Consider the following 23,958-nt stretch of genomic DNA (forward strand, 5'->3'; position numbering starts at 1 on the left):
ATTATTACCAATGACGTAAAGTCGCTTTAACATTTACTCAAGACTTTTATTTAAATTTGTACGCACCTAACCTGATAGCAAATTTTACTTCCTAGATTTAAATATCTTTTGATGTTTTTCTATTGTACTTTCCAGATTAAGAATTACATCCCAGTTAAATGTAGTATTTTAATAAATTAAAACAACATATAGAAGTCACGTCATGCTAAACATTATTTAATAATTTGACAATTCAGTTCGTATTTTTGTACTCAGATACAAAATAAACACATTTATTTGCAATTTTGTACGGCACAAAGAGACAGTGCCACTTTTACTGGGGTAAATAATACTAATATTATATAATCCACTTGCCTACAACGATATTTAATTTTAAGGAAATATTTGACAGTTTTCATTTAAAGTGTATGATCTCATTGGCTATATTATTAACTCCTAAATTAAGCAATATAAGATCAAGTTCAACTTCTGCTGCCTGAATAATACTTCTACTACTGCTACTACTACTACTACTATGATTAATCTTATACTTGCATCTGTATTGGTACTTTTAATAAAAGAGAAAGAAAATAAAGGGTGTAAATACACTATATTTATTCAGCATTAAGAAATACACGAGTATTATAGGAGCCTTATTCTTCCATTTAGGTGTGAATGGTTGATTCACGTTGACGTAAACTCTCCGCTTTTATTTTGGAGACGAGGCCGCCTTACTTCCGGTTTTGGTGTGAACTTAACCCGCCGTGTTTCCGGGCCTGAGAGCCTCGCCTGACAGCTTCACACAGACCTGTCAGACCGCTCTCATCAGCTGCATGGCCTCATGGGATAAGAAACGCTCCAGGCCTTTCCTCGTCAGACTAAATCACTGTTGTCTGTGCCAGCGAAACAAAGTTTAAAAAGTGAAAGGTGAGTGTGGAGATGAGTGCAGTTTGTGTCCAGTGAGGGAACTGAGACTAAGCGGTGGAGGATCTGGTCCTCAGAAGTTTACCTGGTACTGTGTGAGTTGAAAATAAACAAGACCCCAGGCCACTGCGTCACTCATAGACTGATTTTTATTGGCAAACCTTATGATGAGTTTATTCATCATAAGTAGGTGATGAATTGAATTCATTCCCTGAAGGTTATCCTAAAAATAGCAGCCAAAAGTAGAAAGTTGTACTTTCTAATTACAAGTACTCCTCCTGTTAGAAATTAGCCGCCCTACATTTTCATGCAGCAACTGTCATACCTCTTTATATTCTGTTTCAAAAAAATCTTGTGCTCACATTTAGTCGAATTAAAGAACACAATGTACAATGATATTGTAACAGCACAAACAAAAGATCTGAATTGCCAAAACATTAGGTACACTTGTGGAAAGGAATGCATTCTAATAATGCAATCCTGCACTAAATCCCCCTTTATGACTGTTGCAGTGTTTATTTTATGCTGAAATGACGTAAGAAAGGTGCGTGTTCAACTGGATGATCATTTTGGAGGATGTAGTTTGTTTGTATTGAATTAAACAGAAAAGTGTTTCTCTTATTTAGCCTGGCCCGCTAACTTAAATGGGGCTATACAATAATAGTTAACATGAATCAACAGCTCTCTCAGTTAACAAATGCTCAGTACCATAACCTTCATGAAGCTAAGAGTTGGTGAAGGACTGCACTGCTAGTGTACCTAATGAACTACCAACCTCTGAAGCTTATTAAAAAACTTTCCCTCAAAGTAAAACACCTTGAGAGCTTCACATGTCTCCTGTATGGCTTTGTTGCTGCGTAAAGTGCTGTATAGGATTTTATTTCCAGCACACATTAACCTAATGTTACACCTCTAAACAAAAAGAAATAATGGCAGTGCTAAGCCAGACGTTTTCTCACGGTTATCCCTGTTTACATCCAGCTCATTGTTATTACTGATTGCACTGTTGTTATCTGTTCAAATCGTACAAAGACAAACAGTGCTATCAGATTAATCACCTCAGCCTGTAACTGAGAATGGATTCAAACATGATCGGTTTATGCCGTTATTTACAGACTGAAAAAAAAGGCAGCTCCAAGTTCAACTTAAATTCCTATGATTATCACTCATAATAACAAAACATCATGGATATCACTGTTGTCAGTCTGCCACCAAATAATAATAGCACGCCGTGGACAGATGTACCTATATGCACTCGTACCGTGAGTACATACAGTGGAAGTTGTTGTCTTTCTTGACATTGGCTATTTAAAGAAGCTCTTTGAAAATCTATTAATAAAGGTGATTCAGACCCTGAGCAGATGGTTTGATGGAAAAAAAAAAGTAGTCTCCAGGAAGCTCTGAATTTCATAGTAGGATCTTCATGTAACTCTTACAACTGGTGTCAATACATTTGTGTCTGCTATCAGAAAGGGGTTACACAAATATTTCACCTGCATCTGAGGAAGAAGTCTTTGCTGCCCTTAGAGAACGCCAGAGCAAAACTACAGTTGCAGACGAACAAATGGATGGATACGTGGCAAGAGAAGAGATAAGAATCAAATATCGACTAGTCTGGCCACAGTAGCAGTAGACAGCCACAGGACAAAGACGACTTCTCAAGAGTACATACCACCAAGAACTTTCTTTCTTCAAGGTTTTGGACGTTTCCAATCATTAATTTTCGACTATGAATTCTGCATCCTATCAAAGACTGCTTGTGTCTAATGTGAAGTCATCTATCAAAAAGCTGAAGATGAGCCTGAGGCGGATCTCTGAGCAGGATAATGACCCTAAGCACGCAGAAAATCCACAAAGCAATGGTGGATTATGGCGTGACCTAGTCAAGTCTGAATCCTTTTAGGCATTTCAAACAGGCAGTATATGCAAAAGGCCCTAAACATCTTGCAACAGAAGAGCCTTTGATTAGCAAGCCAATCTTCCAGACACTTATGCAAAACAACTGCAAGAAGGTATTTCTGCATTTATAGCTTCTGATGCTAAGGGTGTAGTTCTTTTTCTCTCTAAAGAATATCTGAATAAGTTAATTGGAAAAGCTAATCTTCCTTGTGCTTTTATGAAACTATACAAACAAAAACTACTTTTTTTTTTAACTTTGTCCCAAAAATAAGTTGAAATTCTTTGGTATGTGGACCGCCACATTGAGAAGTTCTGCTATCATAATGCTCAGTGCATTAACGTATTCAATTCCTTCTTTGAAATGATGTATTTACATTATTTTTGTGCATTCCCTACACTAATCTTTGCCATATCTCCATTCAGTGCACATTTAAAACACATTGAGAGGATAAAAAAATGGAGTGCAAGTGGGTTTTCTGTCTCCACTTCTCCAGCTAACCAATGCTGAATTCAATCTCATCGAGCTCCTCCTCTGTGTCCTCATCTTCTAGGTTCTCCGCCGCTCTCTCGGCCCTCGCTCTCTCGCTGGCCGGGATGTAGTTGTCCTCGATGAAACCGTCGTCGTCATCCTCGCCCACAGGAGGCAAACTGTGAGGCTGCACCCCGCCGTGCATGGCGAACTCCACGTCCAGGCCTGCAAACGGCAAAAAAATAACAAAACAAAACACAACAGCATGTCATTTTCTCTAAAAGGTTCACCGGCGTCCGTGAATGAAAAAAGATTTGCCTTATACACTAGGAAGACAGGGCAGGAATAAATGTAATCTGTAACATTATCAGGCAAAGTTGCTTTACTTACCTCTAAATGAGCCTTAAATGATAGCTTTATCTCTCACAAACTGACTTTATCATAAATTCACTTCCAGTTGTTTTTTAAAACAAATGAAGCGGAGATATAATTGTATTTCTCTTCCTCTTTGGTTTCTGCATTCATTACACATTTCCCTTTTTGTGAACAAGAAATGTGTGGACCTGACACCACAGTCAGACTATTGTTCTCGATATTAGTGACATAAAGCTGATGATGTTTGGGGCAAATGGGTTTAACTGATTATTTCTTCATATACCCCTGATTATATGCAATCACAGAGATATCCTTCTCTGAACACACAGCACAGAATATTATATTTCATTACATCGTATAACATCAGGGAACATTGAATGCACCGCGTCCCATGATCTCACAGACATGACAAAGTCCCTAGATCCCAAACTAGGAACAACTCAAAAAAACATGAAAAACAGCCTCCAAATTCACTAGATCCCAAACTGATCGAGTATCTGTTATGATCCACAGAGTCCCCTCCCCTCAACCCATAGGACCTAAAAGCCCCCACTAACTTCATTCTGTTGCCAGACTCTCTCACGACTTGCTATCAATCTACTGATCCTGACTCCAGCCTGATAGATGGCAATAATCCACCAGAAAGTGGGTTTGTTAGGGTCAAATCATAGGAAGAAAGAAGTCACTTTAACTTTGCAATACTTTGCTGTGAGAAAACAAACCTAACAGAGTTTGGGGATAAATCATCCCAAAACTCCCGCATTAGTTATTCAAGTGTAGGTCAGCAGCCAGTAAACAGCAGCCTACAGTGCCGGAAAACCAAGACAATGAGCAGGAAAAGCTCTTGAAAGCTCCAGAGTCAGGTGATTATTCACATAGCTCACATTACACATAATAACTCAACCCACTGGTAATGCAAAAATATTGATTACTGCAGCTTTGAGAAGTGATGGAACACATGCTGATCAGGCACAACATTATGACCACTGACAGGAGAAGTTAATAACATTGACCATCTTGTGACAATACTATGTTCTGTTGTGGACCTGGCATTTGTGTGGATGTTACTTAGACACGTAGCACCCACCTAGACCAGACCAGGCACCCCCACCCCATAGCAATGACAGTCCTTTATAGCAGCAGCCATCCCCAGCAGGATGCTGGTGTTGACCTGGCCTCCAAATTCACTAGATCCCAAACTGATCAAGTATCTGTGGGATGATCCACAGAAGCCCCTTCCCTAAACCCATAGGACCAAAAGGCCCCCACTAACAGCATTCTGTTACAGGACACCACAGGACACCCTCAGAAGGCCCATGTCCATTCTCTGATGAGTCACAACTGTTTTGGAGGCACAAGTGAGACCTACACAATATTCGGCAGGTGGTCATAATGTTATGCCTGATCAGTGTACAGTATTCTCTAAAAATATAATGTGTGAAAAAAACAAACCTGATGGGTCACACTGGCTAACGCCGTCTGCCTCCCTCAGCCGCGTGTGCCTGTAGCTGGCCAGGTAGCGCCGAACCACGTGGCATTTAGCCAGAAGGGCAATGAGAATGGAGACGGTGATGGCTGTGGCCAGGACGGCCACCAGGAACTCCCAGTTGTGGTTGGTATAAACGGGTGCCTTAGTTGTCAAAGTGTCTGCAAGAGAAAACAACAACAGTCTGCACAACTGTGGAAAGCACCTGAACGCCCCAAGTAAGCTTAATATAGACATAGTCCCAGTAGACCTAGTATTTCTTATCAGCGTCAGGAGCTTGTGTATTGAGAGCAGATTTCGGAAAACATTTTCTTGTGATAAACAAATAGCTTCTTTTTAACTTTTCTGAGCACCTACCATTTTTTGCTGCCGTTGTTGTCTCATTCGATGATAGTTCCATCTGGCTTTGCTCTTGTTTGTGCAGTCTCTTCTGGGGAGGGACTTTCTCCTGTGTGGCTCAATTAGCTTCTACTTGAATGAGACTCCTCTCTTGCCTTGGGATACCATTAACTCTAACACCAGACCATGGATTGTGGGAGTTTATCACACATATGTCGCTCTAGAGCTGCTGTAACTAAGGGAGGGTTTTCATTCTTTGATAATGTGAGAAAGCCGTTTATTTGTGCTATTTTGTCTTCAGCAGGTAAAGGTTAAATGGGACATGCAGGAGGAGGAGGAGGTGTTGCAGGGCAAGCATCTCCCCAGATGAGGGAGGCAGTTGTTTGAAAAGATTTCTGTTGGCCAGAGGGGAGTTGAACCTGCAGAGCACCACTAGGTGGCAAGGTTGAGTGACAGGGGACGCCTCAGTTCAGCACCAACTTAAAACTGACGACAGCATTATCATATGTAAAAGCTGAAATACAAGCCAGAGTCCTCTTGTTGCAGTCAAATGGCACTCTGTGGAAAGTGTAAAAGAGAAACAAGCAATTAAATCAGTGCAAATCTCTAAAATTTTAAACAGTTTCCTACGTCTTGCTAAAAAGCTTCTTCAGTTATGTCGATCACCATTAAACTACAATGGCCCTAAACCCCATGCGCAGTGTGGCTTTGAAATCTTTGTGCCATTAAATGCATATTTTATAACTGAGCCACACAGAACGAGCGAGAACAGTCAAATGACCTGAATATCTCACTAAGTGTCTACGAAGAGTGAGTGTGTCATCAAAAAAAAAAAAGGAGCCGCTGCCTGGATCCCTTGAATCCAGAAGTCGTAACTGAGCACGAGCTGTCAGGAGCTCAGGAGGATAACGTGCACAACAGGAAAAGTGTGCCACAAACAGGAAGTCCCACATACTTCCTCCGTAGGTCTAGCTGACACAAAACACTAGCAAAATTATCCGTTTGTGTCTTTGTGTGCAGTGAGGGGGTGAGAACCCTAATATCCTAATGAGGCATAACATTATGACCACCTTCCTAATATTGTGTAGGTCTCCCTTGTGCCTCCAAAACATTTCTGACTCATCAGAGAATGGACATGGGCCTTCTGAGGGTGTCTTGTGGTGTCTGGAAACCATCTGGGACCTCTGTGGATCAGGCTTGTTCCAGTGCCTCCCACAGATACTTGAAGTTTCCCAGCAGAACATTGTATTGTCACAAAATGGTCAGTGTTATTCACTTCACCTGTCAGTGGTATTAATGTTGTGGCTGATCAGTATATAAATCAGTGTAGATGGGAAGTGCAACATCAGGTTTTAAAGAAAAGGCTTTGTGGGGGCTTTGTTACATGTTTTGTGCACTGCAAAGCCTGGAAACATCACAAATCTCTCCATACATCACCCGTAAGGATCACAATAACGACCTAATTTCCAAAGAAGAGGGAATGTAGTCTGCTTTATTGTCAGTTATGCCATATGTGCAGCACGTATAGATGTTGGAAATTGCGTCACTTTAAGAGCAAGGGTGCAACAAGTTCAATACTAACACTAAAACTGAAACATCTGAGATTTATAAAAAAGTCAATACATATAAATAAAAAAACTAAGGCTCATGACAGATTGAAGCGAGTCCAATGTTGCATAAGTAACTGGTGCAACCCTACGGCAGGTGCAAAATAAGATATAAAATGAGTCAATAAATATAATAACATATAAATGTCATGGCATGTAGTGCACAGAGAGAGTTCATTGAGGGCAGCATGAGGTTTTCAGAATAAAGGGCTTGGACACACCAAACTGACAACAAAGAACTACCGGCAACGAAGGCCAGCTGGGTCTGGACCAAAAAGTTGCACTTGAACACAGCTCAAAGACTACAGCCTACAATCTGCCATACACTAATAACTCTTCCTATCAGTGGCAGTAGTCTGTATTCCTCATTTAAAAGAGGGTAGCCAGAAAAGCTACTATTAGCTGTGAGGCTAGGAAACTAGGAAGGGCTACAAACCATCGTCCATAACTGGCCTACAGTTTATTCAAACTAGAGCAGGGGTGTCAAATTCATTTTAGTTCATGGGCAACATACAGCCCAGTTTGATCTCAAGGATTGATCTTCAGATTTTTCTCTTTGTTTTAGTGCTAAGAAGGACATTTTGAAAATGTCTACATTTAATGTAATATCCATTTACAAAACATTTTATGAACAATATGAAATTTCTTAAGAAAAATAATTACAATTGTGGCACATTACTGTTTAGTTCAGGGTTTCAGTGCTGTTTTATGACCACAACTCTTACTCATTGACTGTATAAATATGGACAATACGTCCCCCTTCCTTGCATTGGTCGAACTGACGCTATTTTCCTGGGGATACGTGCAGCACCATTCTGCAAATTTGGAGCCAGAGTTTGTAATTGTGTCACATCCTGTTTCTAACGAAATTTATCCAAAGAATTGACACTTGAACATGCATCAACATTATATTCATTCATTCATCTTCTGCAACCGCTTATTACTGTGACGGGTCGCGGGGTCTGCTGGAGCCTCTCCCAGCTGTCATTGGGCGAGAGGCGGGGTTCACCCTGGACAGGTCGCCAGTCCATCTCAGGGCTAACACAGAGAGACAGACAACCATTCACACTCACATGCACACCTACGGCCAATTTAGAATCACCAATTAACCTAATGAGCATGTCTTTGGACGGTGGGAGGAAGCCGGAGTACCCAGAGAGAACCCACGCAGACACAGGGAGAACATGCAAACTCCACACAGAAAGGCCCAGTCGGCCCATGGATTCGAACCCAGGACCTTCTCGCTGTGAGGCATCCGTGCTAACCACCTGCCGTCCCTCAAAATTATATTAACTACCTAAAATGTCAGACACCATCCTTGAAAAACATTTATTTGATGTGTATTTTAGTGTTAGTTTGGGCCAAGTCCCATCCACTAACATGGAGGAGGTGGAGCTTATGACCTATACTGCAGCCAGTCACCAGGGGGAGCTCTACTTGCTTTGGCTTTTGAGGAGCAGTTCCACCATCCATCTCTATACTCTCTACGCTCTTACTAAAATAGTGCAACCCCTAGTAGACAAATTAGGAATAGGTGCCAATTTTTGCAGTTAATGTCCTCTATGTAATTTTCTCAGTCTGCAAATTCATCTCACGGGCCAGATTGGACCCTCTAGTGGGCTGGTTTTGGCCCCTGTTCTAGATGATCATGGACAAATGGACAACTCACACATATGTGAACGCACCGCAACGCAGAACGACACATTCAAGTTGCACCCTCTAAACAACGTCTTTTTCAGTGGAAGCTTTGCTAAATTCAGCGAGACAATGCCAAACCACATTCTCCAACATTACAACACTACAACTCTGCGGTGGGAGTGAGAGAGACTGAGATGGCCCTAAACTCTTGAGCAGATGAAATCCTATATCGAGCAAGAACGGGAAAACGTTTCGCTCGCACAACTTCAGCCTTTGTTCTCCTCACTTCACGAACGCTTACGGAATGTTGTTAAAAGAAAACGTGACGCAACCCAGTGGTTAAAATCCCCCTTCCCCACAAAAATGTGTCGCTGGCATCAGATTCGACATTTCAACATTTGATATTTGGTCTTTTTTCAATTAAATACAGAGTTTCAGTTGTTAGAAAATCAAGGCATTCTGTATTAATTTACATTTTACACAGCCTCGCAGCAATTTTTGGAGTTAATTTATGCTTTCACCTGTTTTCCGTCCTCAGCCAAACTGAACGGCTGCTGGATGTAGCTCCACATTTACAGACATGTATTATAATCCAGAGTCGTTTGCGTCTGTAGAACTCATGCTACTCTCTCGTCCCTTGTCGTGTTGCTTGTGAGCCGACATCAAACCTCACTGATGTTTTTCTAAATGCAAATGTAAACCTGTTATCTGCAGCAACCTGTGCTGGAAGGAGAGAGCAACCTTTATGTACATCTGTTTGCAAATTTGCTGCACATTTGCATGAGTTTACAGGTCGGCCAGCTCACTCTATTTACAGTAGAGCCGCGGGAAAAGAAAAGCAGTCGGACGGGTTCTGTTCTTTGCCGTCCACTGAGCACTGCTGTGTTTGACATGCCTCGCTAGCGCCTGTATTTTTATGTTCTTGACCTGGATTATTGATCCCAAGACACCTTGTTGTCAATGCGGTTTATTTCTTTATTTTCTAAACTCTTGCCAAGGACATGCTCTAAATTCAGTTTGCTGGATATTGACTCTAAATTCTGCGTATTTATGTGCCGTATTGAAGTAAAAGTCATAACATTACTGCTGCATTTGAATACTTTATTACCGTGTTTGGCACTTTACATGTTTTGCGCTGTGTGTAAAGTAAATGTTTACTTTTGAAATATAGTGAAATAAACGTGTAATTGAATAATTTAAGTACAACTAAGTACCCGAGTGAACTGTAAGCTGGAGTAAAGTTTAAAGCTTTAATCTTTTTATGTTTTAAGAGCTACAAAATTCAAGCATCTCTGTTTGGTTTGCATATTCACTGGCCTCATTTATACCCAACAGAAGGAAGATAAAGTAGGTGAGCAGTTGAGGACATTAAAGCTACAAGTCTTTTATTCTAAATCTTGAGACTTATGCACTAATGGCCCGAGCCTTTGTTACTTAGAAAATTTGAACCTGAGCCTGACAAAGATTTGTTGGCTTTACAGAAGTTATCTGTTTGAAATTGTCTGAGTGTTTTGATATATATACCACTGGGTTAACTGGCTATGTTTACATGGACAATACTTCTGTAACCTGATTTAAATATTCTGATCAGAGGTTCCAACTAAACTATTTTCATAAAATAATAAAACGGATATCATATAATAGTTTAAAATGACCCAATCAGAACAGGACCTTTTTTTGACTGCAAGATCGTTCTGCCTCCCGTAGAGCGTTGAATCTACTAGAAATATAACAGAAGAAGAGGAACTTCAGTAATTTTAGCAGAAGAAGATGACAGAGACGATGTTTTCAACATTGCTGCCGGCATCGATCTCCGCTCCGTTCATCTGTTCAAACTCTTGTTTGAACAACTGGTGCTTTATTTCGGCTGCTGTCTACCCCATGCAGGGCAAATACGAGCTCAAAGGAAGTATTTATTCAAACCAGGAAGTTGGTTCAGATGCTTACGTGATGGTTTGGAGCTAATATTGAATAGTTCATCAAAGGTTTAAACCACCCTCAGCACTCTCAATCGAAATGAAAATCCCTTGTGATCATCACAGTCTGATTGATATGGTTACAAGATTATGCTCTTCATTCTGATTACACCGATCAGCCACAACATTAAAACCACGAGACAGGAGAAGTAAATAACATTGACCATCTTGTCACAATTCAGTGTTCTGCTGGGAAACTTTTGGACCTGGCATTCATTGGTGTGGATGTTACTTGGACATGTAGCCTAGACCAGACCAGACACCCCCACCCTACAGCAATGACACTCCTGGATGGCAGCAGCCATCCCCAGCAGGATGCAGCCTGACACAGACACACACAAAAACGCAAAAAAGAACGGTTTAGGAACAACTCAAAAAACATGAAGAACAGCACAAGGTGTTGACCTGGCCTCCAAATTCACTAGATCCCAAACTGATCAAGTATCTGTGGGGTGATCCACAGAGGCCCCTCCCCTCAACCCATAGGACCCAAAGGCCCCACTAACAACATCCTGTTGCCAGACACCACAGGACACCCTCAGAAGGCCCATGTCCATTCTCTGATGAGTCACAATTGTTTTGGAGGCACAAGGTGGGACCTACATAATATTAGGAAGGTGGTCATAATGTTATGCCTGATCAGTGTAATTGTATCCATGTGAAGTTGCCATAGACTCTTGTCGAAGGATAAGGAAAGTCAAAGTTTTATGTCTGAAATAATGCCTCTATCTTGATAACAAGTAAAAGTAATTTATGTTTCTTCTTTCCCTGAAATGAGGTTGTTGCTTTCCCGGCCATGCCTAAGCTTTCTGTATGTCTGAGGTGATTTTTCACAGCAAGAGGGGTCTGGCTGCTTAGCGCCAGCCATTAGGCCTCTTCCCCTTCATCTTCTCAAGCTATTCTCCTCTTGCTGTGCAAACACTAGCTGTAAACACACCAACAGGGCTGCCTTTATCTCTTCCTGTTCTGTCCTGACACACAGGCAAAGCACAACAAAATATACACACACCGAGCAGCACAGGACCGGGAGCGAGAGGAGCCAGAAATATTTTTGTGTGTGTGTCAGATGCAGCAGATGCAGTTGTTTGTGAGTTTTACCTCGCACTGCTTCGTTGTTTGTGTTTGCCTGCGAAATGGCAAGATTTGCATCTCTGTCTCCGCTCAGCTGTGCTCAAATATCAGTCTCAAAGCAAGAAGTCAGTTTTTCTTAGTTTGATTCGCTGCCTCAGATTGTAGGTTGAGCGTCGGCTTATAGACACTAATGATGGCTAAGGGGTGTGAAACCTTCTCTCTGCTATCAAACTGAATTAAACATCAAAATTATTTTCTGCTGGTGGAGTCTGATCAGACTCCTTTGAACAGACGAAATTAACTGAAGGCAGTGCTGGGGTTTCCAATCTGATCATGAAAGAGACTTTTACCTTGAGCTTCAGTCAACTTATGTAACCAAGGGTTTGAGTCAAATATAAAAACATAAAGCGTTCTGATTACCACTTATCTCACACTGTATTTGCTGTATGTGATATAACCACAAATCAACCTCCCTGGCTGCAATAATCTCACGTATACATACTCCACAGTCCTTTAAATGACCCTCACCCTAACAAGCTACAGATCAGCATGCAAGCCTCTTTCCTTCTCATCCCACTGCCAAGTTCCATATTTTGGTCTTGCTTTGAAACGCGCGGAGGCCAAGCCATTGTTTGTCAAGGATAACATCGGCACAAGATCTAATTGAGCCGCGAGTTGAGAAAAAAAACATCTGGCAGAGGCGTTGTTTACGTGTGTGATTATTTAACTCGCGCACACACACACACACGTTAAGTATTTTAGCATGAAAACGACACCCGGTTAACGCACTGTGCTTTTTTTATTGTTTAACCAAGGCAAAGTCGTGACAGATTAAGTGAAGTGGCCTCAAATGTCGTGTGGATTTTGCCTTTCAGGCTTGGAATAATGTCAACAGAGAAGCCATGGGAGCACAGTTAGTAAAAGCCAAGCTAACAAAAAGACCACAAACTGTGATAGTGGACATTTAAAGTGACGTTTAGCACCTGCGTCTTTTTATTAAATGCTATAGAACTCAATATTTGTTATTAGTGCAGAATAATGGACAAATGTAATCTAATGAGAGCAAGCTGTTAATGGTGCATTATCTGGACAGAAAACAGCAGGTGCCAAACTTATGGGTCTGTTTTGGTCACTAGCATATTGTGGCACGGATCAGCCACAACATTATGACCACTGACAGGAGAAGGAAAGACCATCTTGTGGCAATTCAATGTTCTGCTGGGAAACTTTTGCCATTCATTCATGTGGATGTTACTTGACATGCACCACCCACCTAGACCAGACCAGGCACCCCCGCCCCATAGCAATGACACTCCTTGATGGCAGCAGCCATCCCTAGCAGGATGCAGCCTGACACAGGCACACACACAAAAACGCTTTAGGAACAACTAAAAAAAAAACATGTTGTTGACCGGGCCTCCAAATTCACTAGATCCCAAACTGATCAAGTATCTGTGGGATGATCCACTGAGGCCCCTCTCCTCAACCCATAGGACCCAAAAGCCCCCCACTAACAACATCCTGTTCCCAGACACCACAGGACCAGTCTCAGAAGGCCCATGTCCATTCTCTGATGAGTCACAACTGTTTTGGAGGCACAAGGAAGACCTACACGATGTTAGGAAGGTGGTCATAATGTTATGCCTGATCGGTGTAGGCATATATATGTATATTAATTTTGTAACTTATTACTTTTAGTAACTACAGAAGCAGTGTAAACAGTTTGAAATGTCGTTTTAGGTTTTGCCCAAAGTAATCACTGACAGAAAACTAAAAACTGCAGATGATTTTCTCGGTTAATCTTCAACAAACTGTTTGTTGCATTTTAAACTCATTTTAGTTTGTGGCATTTTTCTCAATTTTCTCGACCGATTTGGTGGCTGCTTGACGTTAAATAACAAAATGAAAAACAAGATTTGCAGTACATTAAAATGCCTTCTATTTCATTTCAGAGGACAACTGGGGGAAAACTAATCCCTAAACTTAGCCCTAGTTTTAGCTGCATCTAGCCACGCTGAGGCTGGTTTTCACTTGACGTATCCCTCCCACCTCAGCTGTGGCTGTTGGCTGTCCTACAGCACACAGATTAGCAAACCAGAGTCCAGAGACTGCAGAAGAAAGATTGCAGGGACCAGATAGCACATCAGATAAAACTACATTCTGGTTTTTAGATCCATTCGGATGTTGCTGCAAAGTATGCAAAATTACACTTTGCTATGGCGCAGTTATTTTGAGCATTGTAAAACAGAAATGTTAAAACTCAGTTTTGACTGCCATTCGTCTTTGTTGAGCAGTGCAGGTCACAGAAATGTAAACACACTTTGGTTGTGTGTCTTTTCTGTATTGAGAAAGAATGGACTTCAATCGATACAGCAGTGAACAACAGAAGGGAAAAACAAATTTACTGTCTACTAATTTATGCTGCTATTAAAATGTATATTAACATTTCTTATTTTTCTGGCAATGCTTCTCTCATATTTTCCTCCCTTTTCGTTGGAACCAGAAGTAAATTTATATCTATGGGTTTTTCCAATCCACGCAAACACACATTTCTTCTATCGCTCTGACATTTAAATATGCTGTTGAGTAACTGTTATTTAATTCTGTCAAAGTTTTCTGTTCTAGCAGTCAAGCTGCTTGTCTAAAGTCTTACCTGGTCAGCTCCGCTCACACATTTCGGCCTCTTTCTTTTGCCTTGTCTGTGAAAAGGAGAAATGTTGTGCAAAGGTTGGACGAGGTGTGCTCTGCAGCTGCTTCCCAGAAGGACAAAGTTAATAGGTAACTTTTTAGCTAAGGTGTGCACCCTCCCGCCTCCTGCTGCTCTCCTCTGTCCAATGGCGCGGCAGACCTGGTCGGAGGTAGTGTTGTCACTCATTGGTGGCAAACCAGGAAGAGGCTAAACATGACTTCTAAGCAATATGTTGTTATTATATATAGTAACTACCTGTGTGCATTCACAACTGACTCTGGAAGCAACTAGTCAAACCAGTTTTTGAGTTTTATTTTTTTTTCCTTTTTGCAAATATGTGTCCTCTCTGGAAGTCAAATATTTGATACGGGCTTTATGTGGATTTGCCGCTTTCCGTGGTGTCTCTGTTTGCACAAGTGTAGTTTAATTGGAATGCCACACCTCGCTTTGTTAACGTAAAATATAAAGCCCTTACTTGGCCCTCGTTAGACAAGAGAGGAAACGGGACAAGATACAGTCTGCGACGACAAGGAGTTTTGTTTATGTAAGACGTACAGCCTGAGCGGAGAAAACAGACCTCTGGAGGGTCTGAAAGGAAAAGCGAGGTGACCCCGAAAACAATAGCCCCACTTCCTGGTCACTCTGCAGTCCACTCTGCATCTTTACATCTCCCTCCCTTACTCTTCCTCCCTCCCTGTGTATGTTCCAGGATGCTTCAGCTGCATGTCTCGGGGCAGATGGCAGGGACTTGGAGGGTAAAATGATAACTCAGCGTACTGGGTGGGGGGGCGCCTTATCTGTTAGTGCTTTATCTCTTCAGTAACACAAACCTGACCTGTGTTTACACTGGCTGATGCGAAAGTAATCGTTGCGGGGAAAGTAATCTCGGTAAATGCTGCAGCAGTGCAGAGTCGAAACTTGATACGAACACGGCGAATAGGGGCGAATGTTTTCATGTTAAACCTGCATTTGAGAGATTTGTTTGGCCTTGTGGTATAGCTGCGCGTTTAAACACAGAGTCGACGGAGAAATGTTATGATTTGAGGCTGAGGTCGTTTTTCCGCACATGTTCTGAATGCAAATCAAGAATTCACTTTTCTTTCAGCGCTGTTTTATTCGGTTTATTGGTCCAGTAGTTGCTAAAAGCTCCGCCGCACTCATCCGCCAACCAAACATGGCGATCAGAGCTTCGTTATGCCTCAGTACGGATGACTCCTGTGGGCGGAAGCACTGAGGTGTTTGGTTGTCCACCCTTTCGTAGGTGTGTACGTCTGTTGCCACACAAACCCCAATCCCAATGAACTCCAGACTCAACGGGGAATAGCACTAGCGTATCATAACAAAATATTGGTGAAATGAACGAGTTTCGTGGCAGATAATGCGTTATTTAGAGGCTGCGTTTCAGTGCCCCAGTCACTCCCACTATATGGATATACGCGGCGCTCCACTGGATCTAAATATCTTCCGAACGACTCCAAAGTTATATGGGTGAGTAAAAGAGCCAGAAATAAGGTCCAGGTTGTAAAAAACGGTAATTCCCCTTTAAACTGAGTCTGGTGATTACAAAAAAATGTCATCAATAAATAAACAAAGGGGCACAGTCTGAAAATTAAAGTTAAATTTGAATGCAGTGTGGTTTCATTGCTATTTTGTTTAGCATGCTAACTTAGCCCCGTAGTTAGCTCTGCTCTCTACCGTATAGTAATCGCCACGTTAGCCCCGCTGGTCTCGTTTTATTCTGGCGTCAATTCAAAGTGTTGGTAAGAGTGAATACATACAACATACAGATAACGTTAGGAAGCCACACTGTGGACTATTAATCTCACAACGTCTTGTGAAAAATAGCGTCGTATTGGCCCCAGTTGGTAAAACAGTCCGGTGAAATCTCCCAATAGAGAGTAACACACAAAAAGGGTCACAGATGTGTCCTTTATTTGGAAGTTAAACTCATATTTCTGTATAAATGATTTTCTTATAATACATCTGAACAGAATAAACTGTGTCTCATTTTAAATAAATATCCTTCTGGCTAGCCCGTGATTTAGAGTCATTTCTTAATTTTGGCCCCCTCTCTGATTGAGTTTGACAATGTACTAATCTACAGCATGCAAAAGCTGAAACACAAAGCTGAGGTCATTTTTTTGGTACAGTAGCAGCAGAAATGTCTCAGACTCTCAGAGGAGGGCCGGGGGCTTTCCCCACTTTTGCTGGCGTGGGATGTTTACTCTTTGTCCTACAAGTGGGGTCTGAGGTCACGGCCCCTTTGTGTGGAGAAGATGGGAAAGCCTTGCTAGGTCCTTCAAGAGAGGGGAAATAACAACACGTGCCGCACTGTACATAACAATGGACAGTTGGACTTGAGGAGGAAGAGCTATGTGGCAAACACGCCAGCCCGCTAAGCATCAAGAAGAGACAATTCAAAGAGGCCGGAGCGATGGTCAGTATTTTTGTTTCTTGCCCCAAGTGAAAATTCCCTGCTGGGACTGATTCATGTGTAAATTTTACAAGGTGATAGCTGCACATTGTTGACATTTTTGTGAGTTTGTGAGTCCATATGTGGCCTCCATCTGGAAACACGATAACGTGAGCGAGGCCCTTTACACATCTGCTTCAAGTCTGTAAAAATGCGAGTGAAGCAGCTGCATTTTTATTTAAATTTATATTATTCTCCGAGCGGTGTCACGTTGTAATGGCTTTTATATTAAACGTGATACATCGGGGGTCTCATTTCATTAATGGAGATGGCGTATAAAACGTGCCTCTGCACGAAAACAGGCCTTTTCTCCTTCATGTCCCCGATTCTGCCGCTGTGATGACCCAGTTTCAACACGGAGGTTGTTTAGGTTTCATCTAATTTAATCTAACATAAGAGTTTCCAGACTATATGCTCGGCGGTGTAACGTTACATACCTCACTGGTGTTAACATGCAGAGTACAGAGTCCGTGTTTGTTTGGCTTGATCTCCTTCCACCTCTTGATCCCTAATACTGTACACACACAGCAGATAGAGACGAAATGGACACTAGCGCTAGTGTCAGTTTTCTGCTCTCTGTCTTTTATGGTGGTTTCTGTTCTTTTACTCTTCAGGGTGAATGAATACCACTTATTAAAACATCTAATGCATGTACAACATTAAGCTGGATCCTTACCAATTTTTAAATACATTCAGATCCACGTTTAATGACTTGGATGCTTCCTCTTTGGCGTGATTTGTCCAAAAGGCCTGTTAATCAGTAAGCAGTATTACCTTACAGTTTGCTTTGGATGTCATGGTTGTGTGAGCGTGCTACAGACTCTTAACAATGCGATAAATGATAAACTCACAGCAGAAAATGGCCCAGGTGGCCCAGGAATGCGGAGTGGTGCTGTAAAGCGGGCCTGCAGATCTATCCGGAAGATTCATGTAAAAGTCTCATTTTTAATAACCTCCGACTGCATTTTATTTATTTTTTTTTTCTAATCGCCCAACGTGAACGAGGATATTTATGCAAAAAGTGGGAGTGCTGCAGGATTTGGTAATGGTTCAGTGAGGAATTTAGCGGTTAATGACACCGAATGGGAGACTTACTGCTGATAACTGGCTTGGCCTGCAGAAGAAATCCGTATCGGGCGACTCCCTCTGCAGGTCTCATACACTAGGGAAATCGTTTATCAATGCCCACAGTTCAACTTTAGGCTAATATAATAATTTTGTTGCTGACGAGTTGTAAAATCACTACCTTTTGTCTATAAAAGCTCTTGTTATCAGTGCATGTCCCCCTTGTGTCCCACTGCTGTCTCACAGTTGCTTTGTTTACACTGTTATAAAAATAGAGTTACATTATATCACATTATATTGTATTATTTTAAGATAACAAGTTGATATCCAGAAATGCCAGAAGATTTATGGAGCCAGTCTCAAACTTTGTGCAAATTGGTCTCTGGGATGATCCTGGGATGATCCTCAGTTGTCTCGGTCGCATTATATCTAAAAGCCAAAGCCAAATCAGGCAAGATTCAAAATGTTTATTGGCATATGCACAGAGAAAACAGCAGTTTAGACCATACAATGAAATTAAATTAAACTCTAAAAAGCCCAGAACCTGACCAATCAAGTCCAAATAGAGTTTTCTTGATGACCCTAACCCTTATACTTGCTTGACTAGGGTGACTAGGGCCAGTAACGACCCAATACTCACCTACAATGATGTGCATCCTCTAATTGCAGGTGAGTACTGGGAGTTTCAGATGGGCACCGCCTGCAGATGTTCTAAATAAAGACCTAAATTCCCCACCAGACATTTGGAACTGAAGACGCTATTTGTGGACGAGAATGGAGTGGTGAAACATCTTCAAAGAAACTCAAACAAGTCCTTTTGCCTTTCTTTGAGCGTTTTTAGATGTCCTCAATTCATGCATATAACCAATGCATTCTGCTTTAAAAAAAAAAATACCCCTAGAGGTGCATTGAACAGTGTTCTGTTTTTGCATTGAGCATCAAGGCCAAACCACTGATTTTTCTTAAACAAATGGCTTTTGCAAACCAAAACCCAAAGGAAGCATAAAGAGATTCTTAGAGATTCTTTCTAACTTGCAAAAGCAGATGCGCAGTAAACGGTGGTTTTCCTACAATGGCATTATTTGGCAGCACCTTTTCGTGTTCGCGGCACCGACCTGCACCAACTTCCTCGCTAACTGCTGGTGCATGCATTCTTTGGCACCAGCGGACAATCCAGCTCCCACTCGCTGTGTCCCTCCTGCTCACAGGTTGATAGGAACAAGAACCTATGGCCCGCCGAGCTGTGCGACCGTGTCTGAGAGTTTGTGTGTGTGTGTGTGTGTGTGTGTGTTTGTTGAACATGTTGAATCAGACAGGAGCCGAGACCCTCCACCTCCGCCCCCGCCATTACCTCCACAGGCCTTTTCCTGCCTGTAGGGTGATTCCTGCCCCGGTGCTCCCTCCACTTCCTTCACACACATATCAGCCTCCAGCAGCAGTGCCTCTTCCTGAAACTGGCTCAAGTTCTCTGGACACTGCGGACAAGCAACAACCTCTCATCCATCTCTCTCTCTCTCTCTCTCTCTCTCTCTCTCTCCCTCTCTCTCTTTCTCTGCTTTCTTAAACTCTCGCTCGCAACAACACTCCCTGGCTCATTTTAACTTACCATCTCACATCATTTTCCCAGGTAACACATGGTTGAATTCTTTTTTTCTGGGGGGCCTCTGAGACTATAGTCGCAATGCACATTTGCACAAAATCTTGTCTTTCGGCTCAGCACTCCCAGGGTGTTATTTAACTTCCTCAAAAATATTCCAGAGACCCTTTGGCTGGATTCAGTACCACTCCCTTTCCACAATTTCCTTGATAGCCATGTTCCGATGGGAGAGATATTCTATTTCTGTAATTAGGATTTGCAGTCCCAACTTGCATAGTGATAATAATAACAGTGATAAAAAAAAAAAAAAAACAGCTGCTCCATATTTAGTATCCAACCTTGGATAACAAAAAAAGTGGAGAATAAAACTATCTTTGTGCCACTGTTGTTCTTGAGTTTCATTTGACGACCTGACCTGTTTTTATGAGGATTTTAAATGAATCCCATAATATGGATAAAGTGTGTTTTTTGGAGTCGTTCTCATAATAATTTCTGTTCTAAAACCTGAAGTGCAACCAAAACCTCAGGCAAGAGAATGGGAGTATTGTACATAATAAAGCATTGTACCTCTGGGAGCTGTGTTTGATATGCAAAACAAACAGAGAGCTTCAGCTTCTCAGGATTACATTCACCTTCATAAGCGAGGCCGTAACAGCGAAACCATTTCAGCCATCATCCTCCATGATCCTGTTCAGAGCCTCTGTACTTTTGTGACATTATACCCACAGGTCGGCCGCATGCTGTTATGATTAGGGCTTCCTTAGTCTGCTCCAGAGGCTTTCCATAACACCATTAATGAGGTGTGTGTCTTTGTGTGTGTGCGTGTACAGTACCTCTACCTGTGCTGGGCCAGCAGAGGCTGTAACGTCAACATCCTGACAACATGGAAGGCTTTGTTTGGTGTCAGACTGACGGGTCACCGGGCTCTGCGTCTGGTGATAGACCCACATCACCCCGTCCCTATTTCCCAGAGCCCCAGCTCCACCGCAGGAGGCTGGGAGGCAGTGGGATTGTTGACGGTTCACTCAACCTCACCTCTGAACTCTGGTTTTCTTTCCAGTGTTTATTGGATGGTGTGTTGCTAAAGGCTAAAATGACTAAAATGTTAAAAATGCAGTTATTGTGTTTAAATTCAGACAGTAATATACATATCAGATAACATCAATATATTTATTTGTTCATACTAATCTTTTTGAATATTTTCAAGGTTATGGTTTTGCGATTTTAAATTTAAATGTGTCTTTTATCATACTATAAAATAATTATGTCCATTGCTCGCTGGTTTTGTCTGTCAAAGAGAAAACCTACATGAAACATATCGGTTTCTGCCACCAGACTGTTGTCTCTAACACCATCTTACCTTACCATCTGCCCTTTAAAGGAATTCAAATCTACTATATCTTGTGAAGTTGTGATCAGTGATTAAAAACCTCTTTAAAGGTTCAAGGTTCAGATATTTTTGTCCCTCTTCTGGCAATGCCAGGAATTACACAAACAAAATGTATGACGTATATACAGTATTATGTCTATACTATGTCTTAATTTAGTTTAATTTACTGGGGGTTTTTTCTCCCTCTTTTCTCTCAAGTTGTTGGAACAGCTGCATGGGTGCAAAGTCAAGACATGTCCTTCACAGAAAAAAAAAAAACAAGTTCAAAACCATCAGAAGAACGAAATCTCGAAGGATGATGAGATGGATGACATGCATGGCGCCATATTTTGATGTGTTGAATTTTATTTAGTGGTGCATTAAGGTGTTCATCATATCGGTACAAGGGTGGAGCCGATTTAAATACTGCCAGGTAGTTTGTAAACTCTCCCCCACAATTAATATAGTCTCATCACATCACGCTTTATTTTGCATTATTCACCCAAATCTGCAATATAACCAATTCTTTCAAAAGTGTAAAGGTAAAAAAAAGTATTACCTCTGACATGTTGTGGAGTAGAAGCAGAAAGCAGCAGAGACATCATAACCAGGGGCACAGGAAACACAGATGTGGAGGGGGGAGAGGGTAATTTCTAAATCACAAGAACACCAAGTTTATTTTTTATTTTCTACTTTCTTGGATGTTTCCCTGGCTATACTTTTTTCATGGCAGTCTACTCAGTCTTTGTTGCTGTGGTTGCTCCCGTCTTCAGTTCTTCAGCTGCAAACTAATTATTGCTGGTTGATGTAAAACAAACTGCTACCCGTGTGCTTGTGTGGAAATGTCATCCCAGATTTATACCTCCAGTGTACTGCAAAATACTTAATGATTGCTTAATCACTGTTGTGTGAACTTGTCGTTTTCGGCGAGGGCTTGAGTGCCATTTATATTCAAAAGTCCTACATCGGCTTTAAAACGCGATATCCTCCCTGTTTGATCCCTTTATGTTTCTTTCTCTGACAACCTTGGCTGCTTCACTGCCGGTGATCTTTCATCTGCCTTCCTGAGTGCCAATGTAAGCTACAAGAGCTGAACATTTCTCTCATAATTAGAAATGATCTCCATTCTCCCAGTTCACATTTTCCTTCTTTCACTGTTCAAAGCCTTTGTTGTCATCACTGGTGTAACAGCATTCTGTTTCTAGGCTGCACTGTCCACATGGTAATGGGGATTTATTGGATTGTAATACTACCCTTGATATCTAATAGTCGGTCGATGTTACGGCTTTAAATGAACTACCGAGTTAATGTCTTTATAAGTGTATTATAATAGTAATGTGATTGCCGGTGGAGGCCGAGGAAGTGGGGTGGATAAAAAGGAAGTGTTCCTGTCACAGGGAACTTGAAACCTGATTCATGAGGCCCTACAACTTGCCAGTAACTCACTTCGTCCGAAAGGATGTGTGTGCTCACTTGGACTGGTTAAATGCAGAGGACAAATTCCTTGTGCGTGTGTACATATTTACACGCTAATTAAAGCTAATTTGATATGATTTTTGGTTGGCTTCATTGTCTGCAAGAATAAAAAATCACAAGGTTCCACAACTCCAACTGTATCTTCCTCATGATGCTCACCCTGTGGCCATGTTGGCTTTGTATATTTTTGTCCCCTGTCAAATCACTTCCCCATCATTCCCGTCATGTGTCGACCCATCTGTTGTAGGAATTTCCCCCCTTAAGGTGGCTTAAATGGCCCCGATTCTTCGTGAGAAAGTATACAGTGGAAAGTGACAGGAAATATGGGAGAGAGAAAAGGAAGCGGCGTGCGACAAAGGAAGTGGAATGTATTTCTTGCGGTTTTTTAACACGTTCCTGTCTTCGTGTCCTTTGGCCAAGGAGGTCGCTCAGTTTCTCTGGTAATTATTACAGCTGCAGCGTTTTAACGGGATCTCGTGAAGGCATGTGCCGAGAACGTATTTGCATCAGCATGTGTGTTTTGATTGTACATCAGCGCTTCTGTTCAAGATTCTGATATTAGACAATTGTTCATAGGTTTGATTTAGAAAAGTTCTTGTGGGACTCTGGGATAGAGAATATGACTAAGGTGTATATACAGATATTATGTACAGTGTTGTGCAAATTGTCATCCAGTATTGGTAGTAACTATTGCAGAAATATCTGTCTTTCAGCCTAATAGATGCTCCAAAATACTCTGGGGCAATATCAAAATGTGAGCTATAAAGTCTTGAAGTGTGTGCACGGTGTCCATAGGAAGCTTTGGATTTCATGAGGTGCCATATTGCAATGTGATATCTACTACATAACTCTACAATACAATCCAGGTCAGATCTGATTATATGCATTCATACATTGTACGCCAATCAGGCATAACATTATGACCATCTTCCTAATATTGTGTAGGTCTCTCTTGTGCCTCCAAAACAGTTGTGACTCATCAGAGAATGGACATGGGCCTTCTGAGGGTGTCCTGTGGTGTCTGGCAACAGGATGTTGTTAGTGGGGGGCCTTTGGGTCCTATGAGTCGAGGGGAGGGGCCTCTGTGGATCATCCCACAGATACTTGATCAGTTTGGGATCTAGTGAATTTGAACACCAGGTCAACACCTTGTGCTGTTCTTCATTTTTTTTTTTTTACTTGTTCCTAAAGCGTTTTTGTGTGTGTGCCTGTGTCAAGGAGTGTCATTGCTATGGGGTGGGGAGGTGCCTGTTCTGGTCTAGGCGGGTGCTACATGTCTAAGTAACATCCACATGAATGCCAGGTCCAAAAGTTTCCCAGCAGAACATTGTACTGTCACAAGATGGTTAATGTTACTCACACCTCCTGTCAGTGGTTTTAATGTTGTGGCTGATCGGTGTTACTGCATGCTCAGACCTGTGAGGGAGACTCAGTTTGTGCACACGGGAATGTGCATGTTTATGTAATGAGTGCTCTCTGAGTTTATTATTTTAAAAACCTTAAGCCGGACATCGCTCACTTCCACT

The 23,958-nt window shown here is 41.8% G+C and overlaps 1 protein-coding gene across 1 annotated transcript; it reads right to left on the bottom strand.

Moving 5' to 3' along the window:
- Positions 1–624: 624 nt before the first annotated feature.
- On the bottom strand, positions 625–14,660 carry cUnh1orf210 (chromosome Un C1orf210 homolog). Its single transcript, XM_084547641.1, has 4 exons — positions 14,417–14,660; positions 5,490–6,029; positions 5,099–5,293; positions 625–3,496 (listed from the first exon to the last, which is right to left on the bottom strand). The coding sequence occupies exons 2-4, from the start codon at positions 5,530–5,532 to the stop codon at positions 3,297–3,299; spliced, it is 438 nt and encodes a 145-aa protein (XP_084403767.1). The 5' UTR covers positions 5,533–6,029; positions 14,417–14,660; the 3' UTR covers positions 625–3,296.
- Between the last annotated feature and the right edge of the window lie 9,298 nt (positions 14,661–23,958).

Source organism: Chelon labrosus, assembly GCF_963514085.1.
Source record: "Chelon labrosus genome assembly, chromosome: 7".
NCBI classification, from domain to species: Eukaryota; Metazoa; Chordata; class Actinopteri; order Mugiliformes; family Mugilidae; genus Chelon; species Chelon labrosus.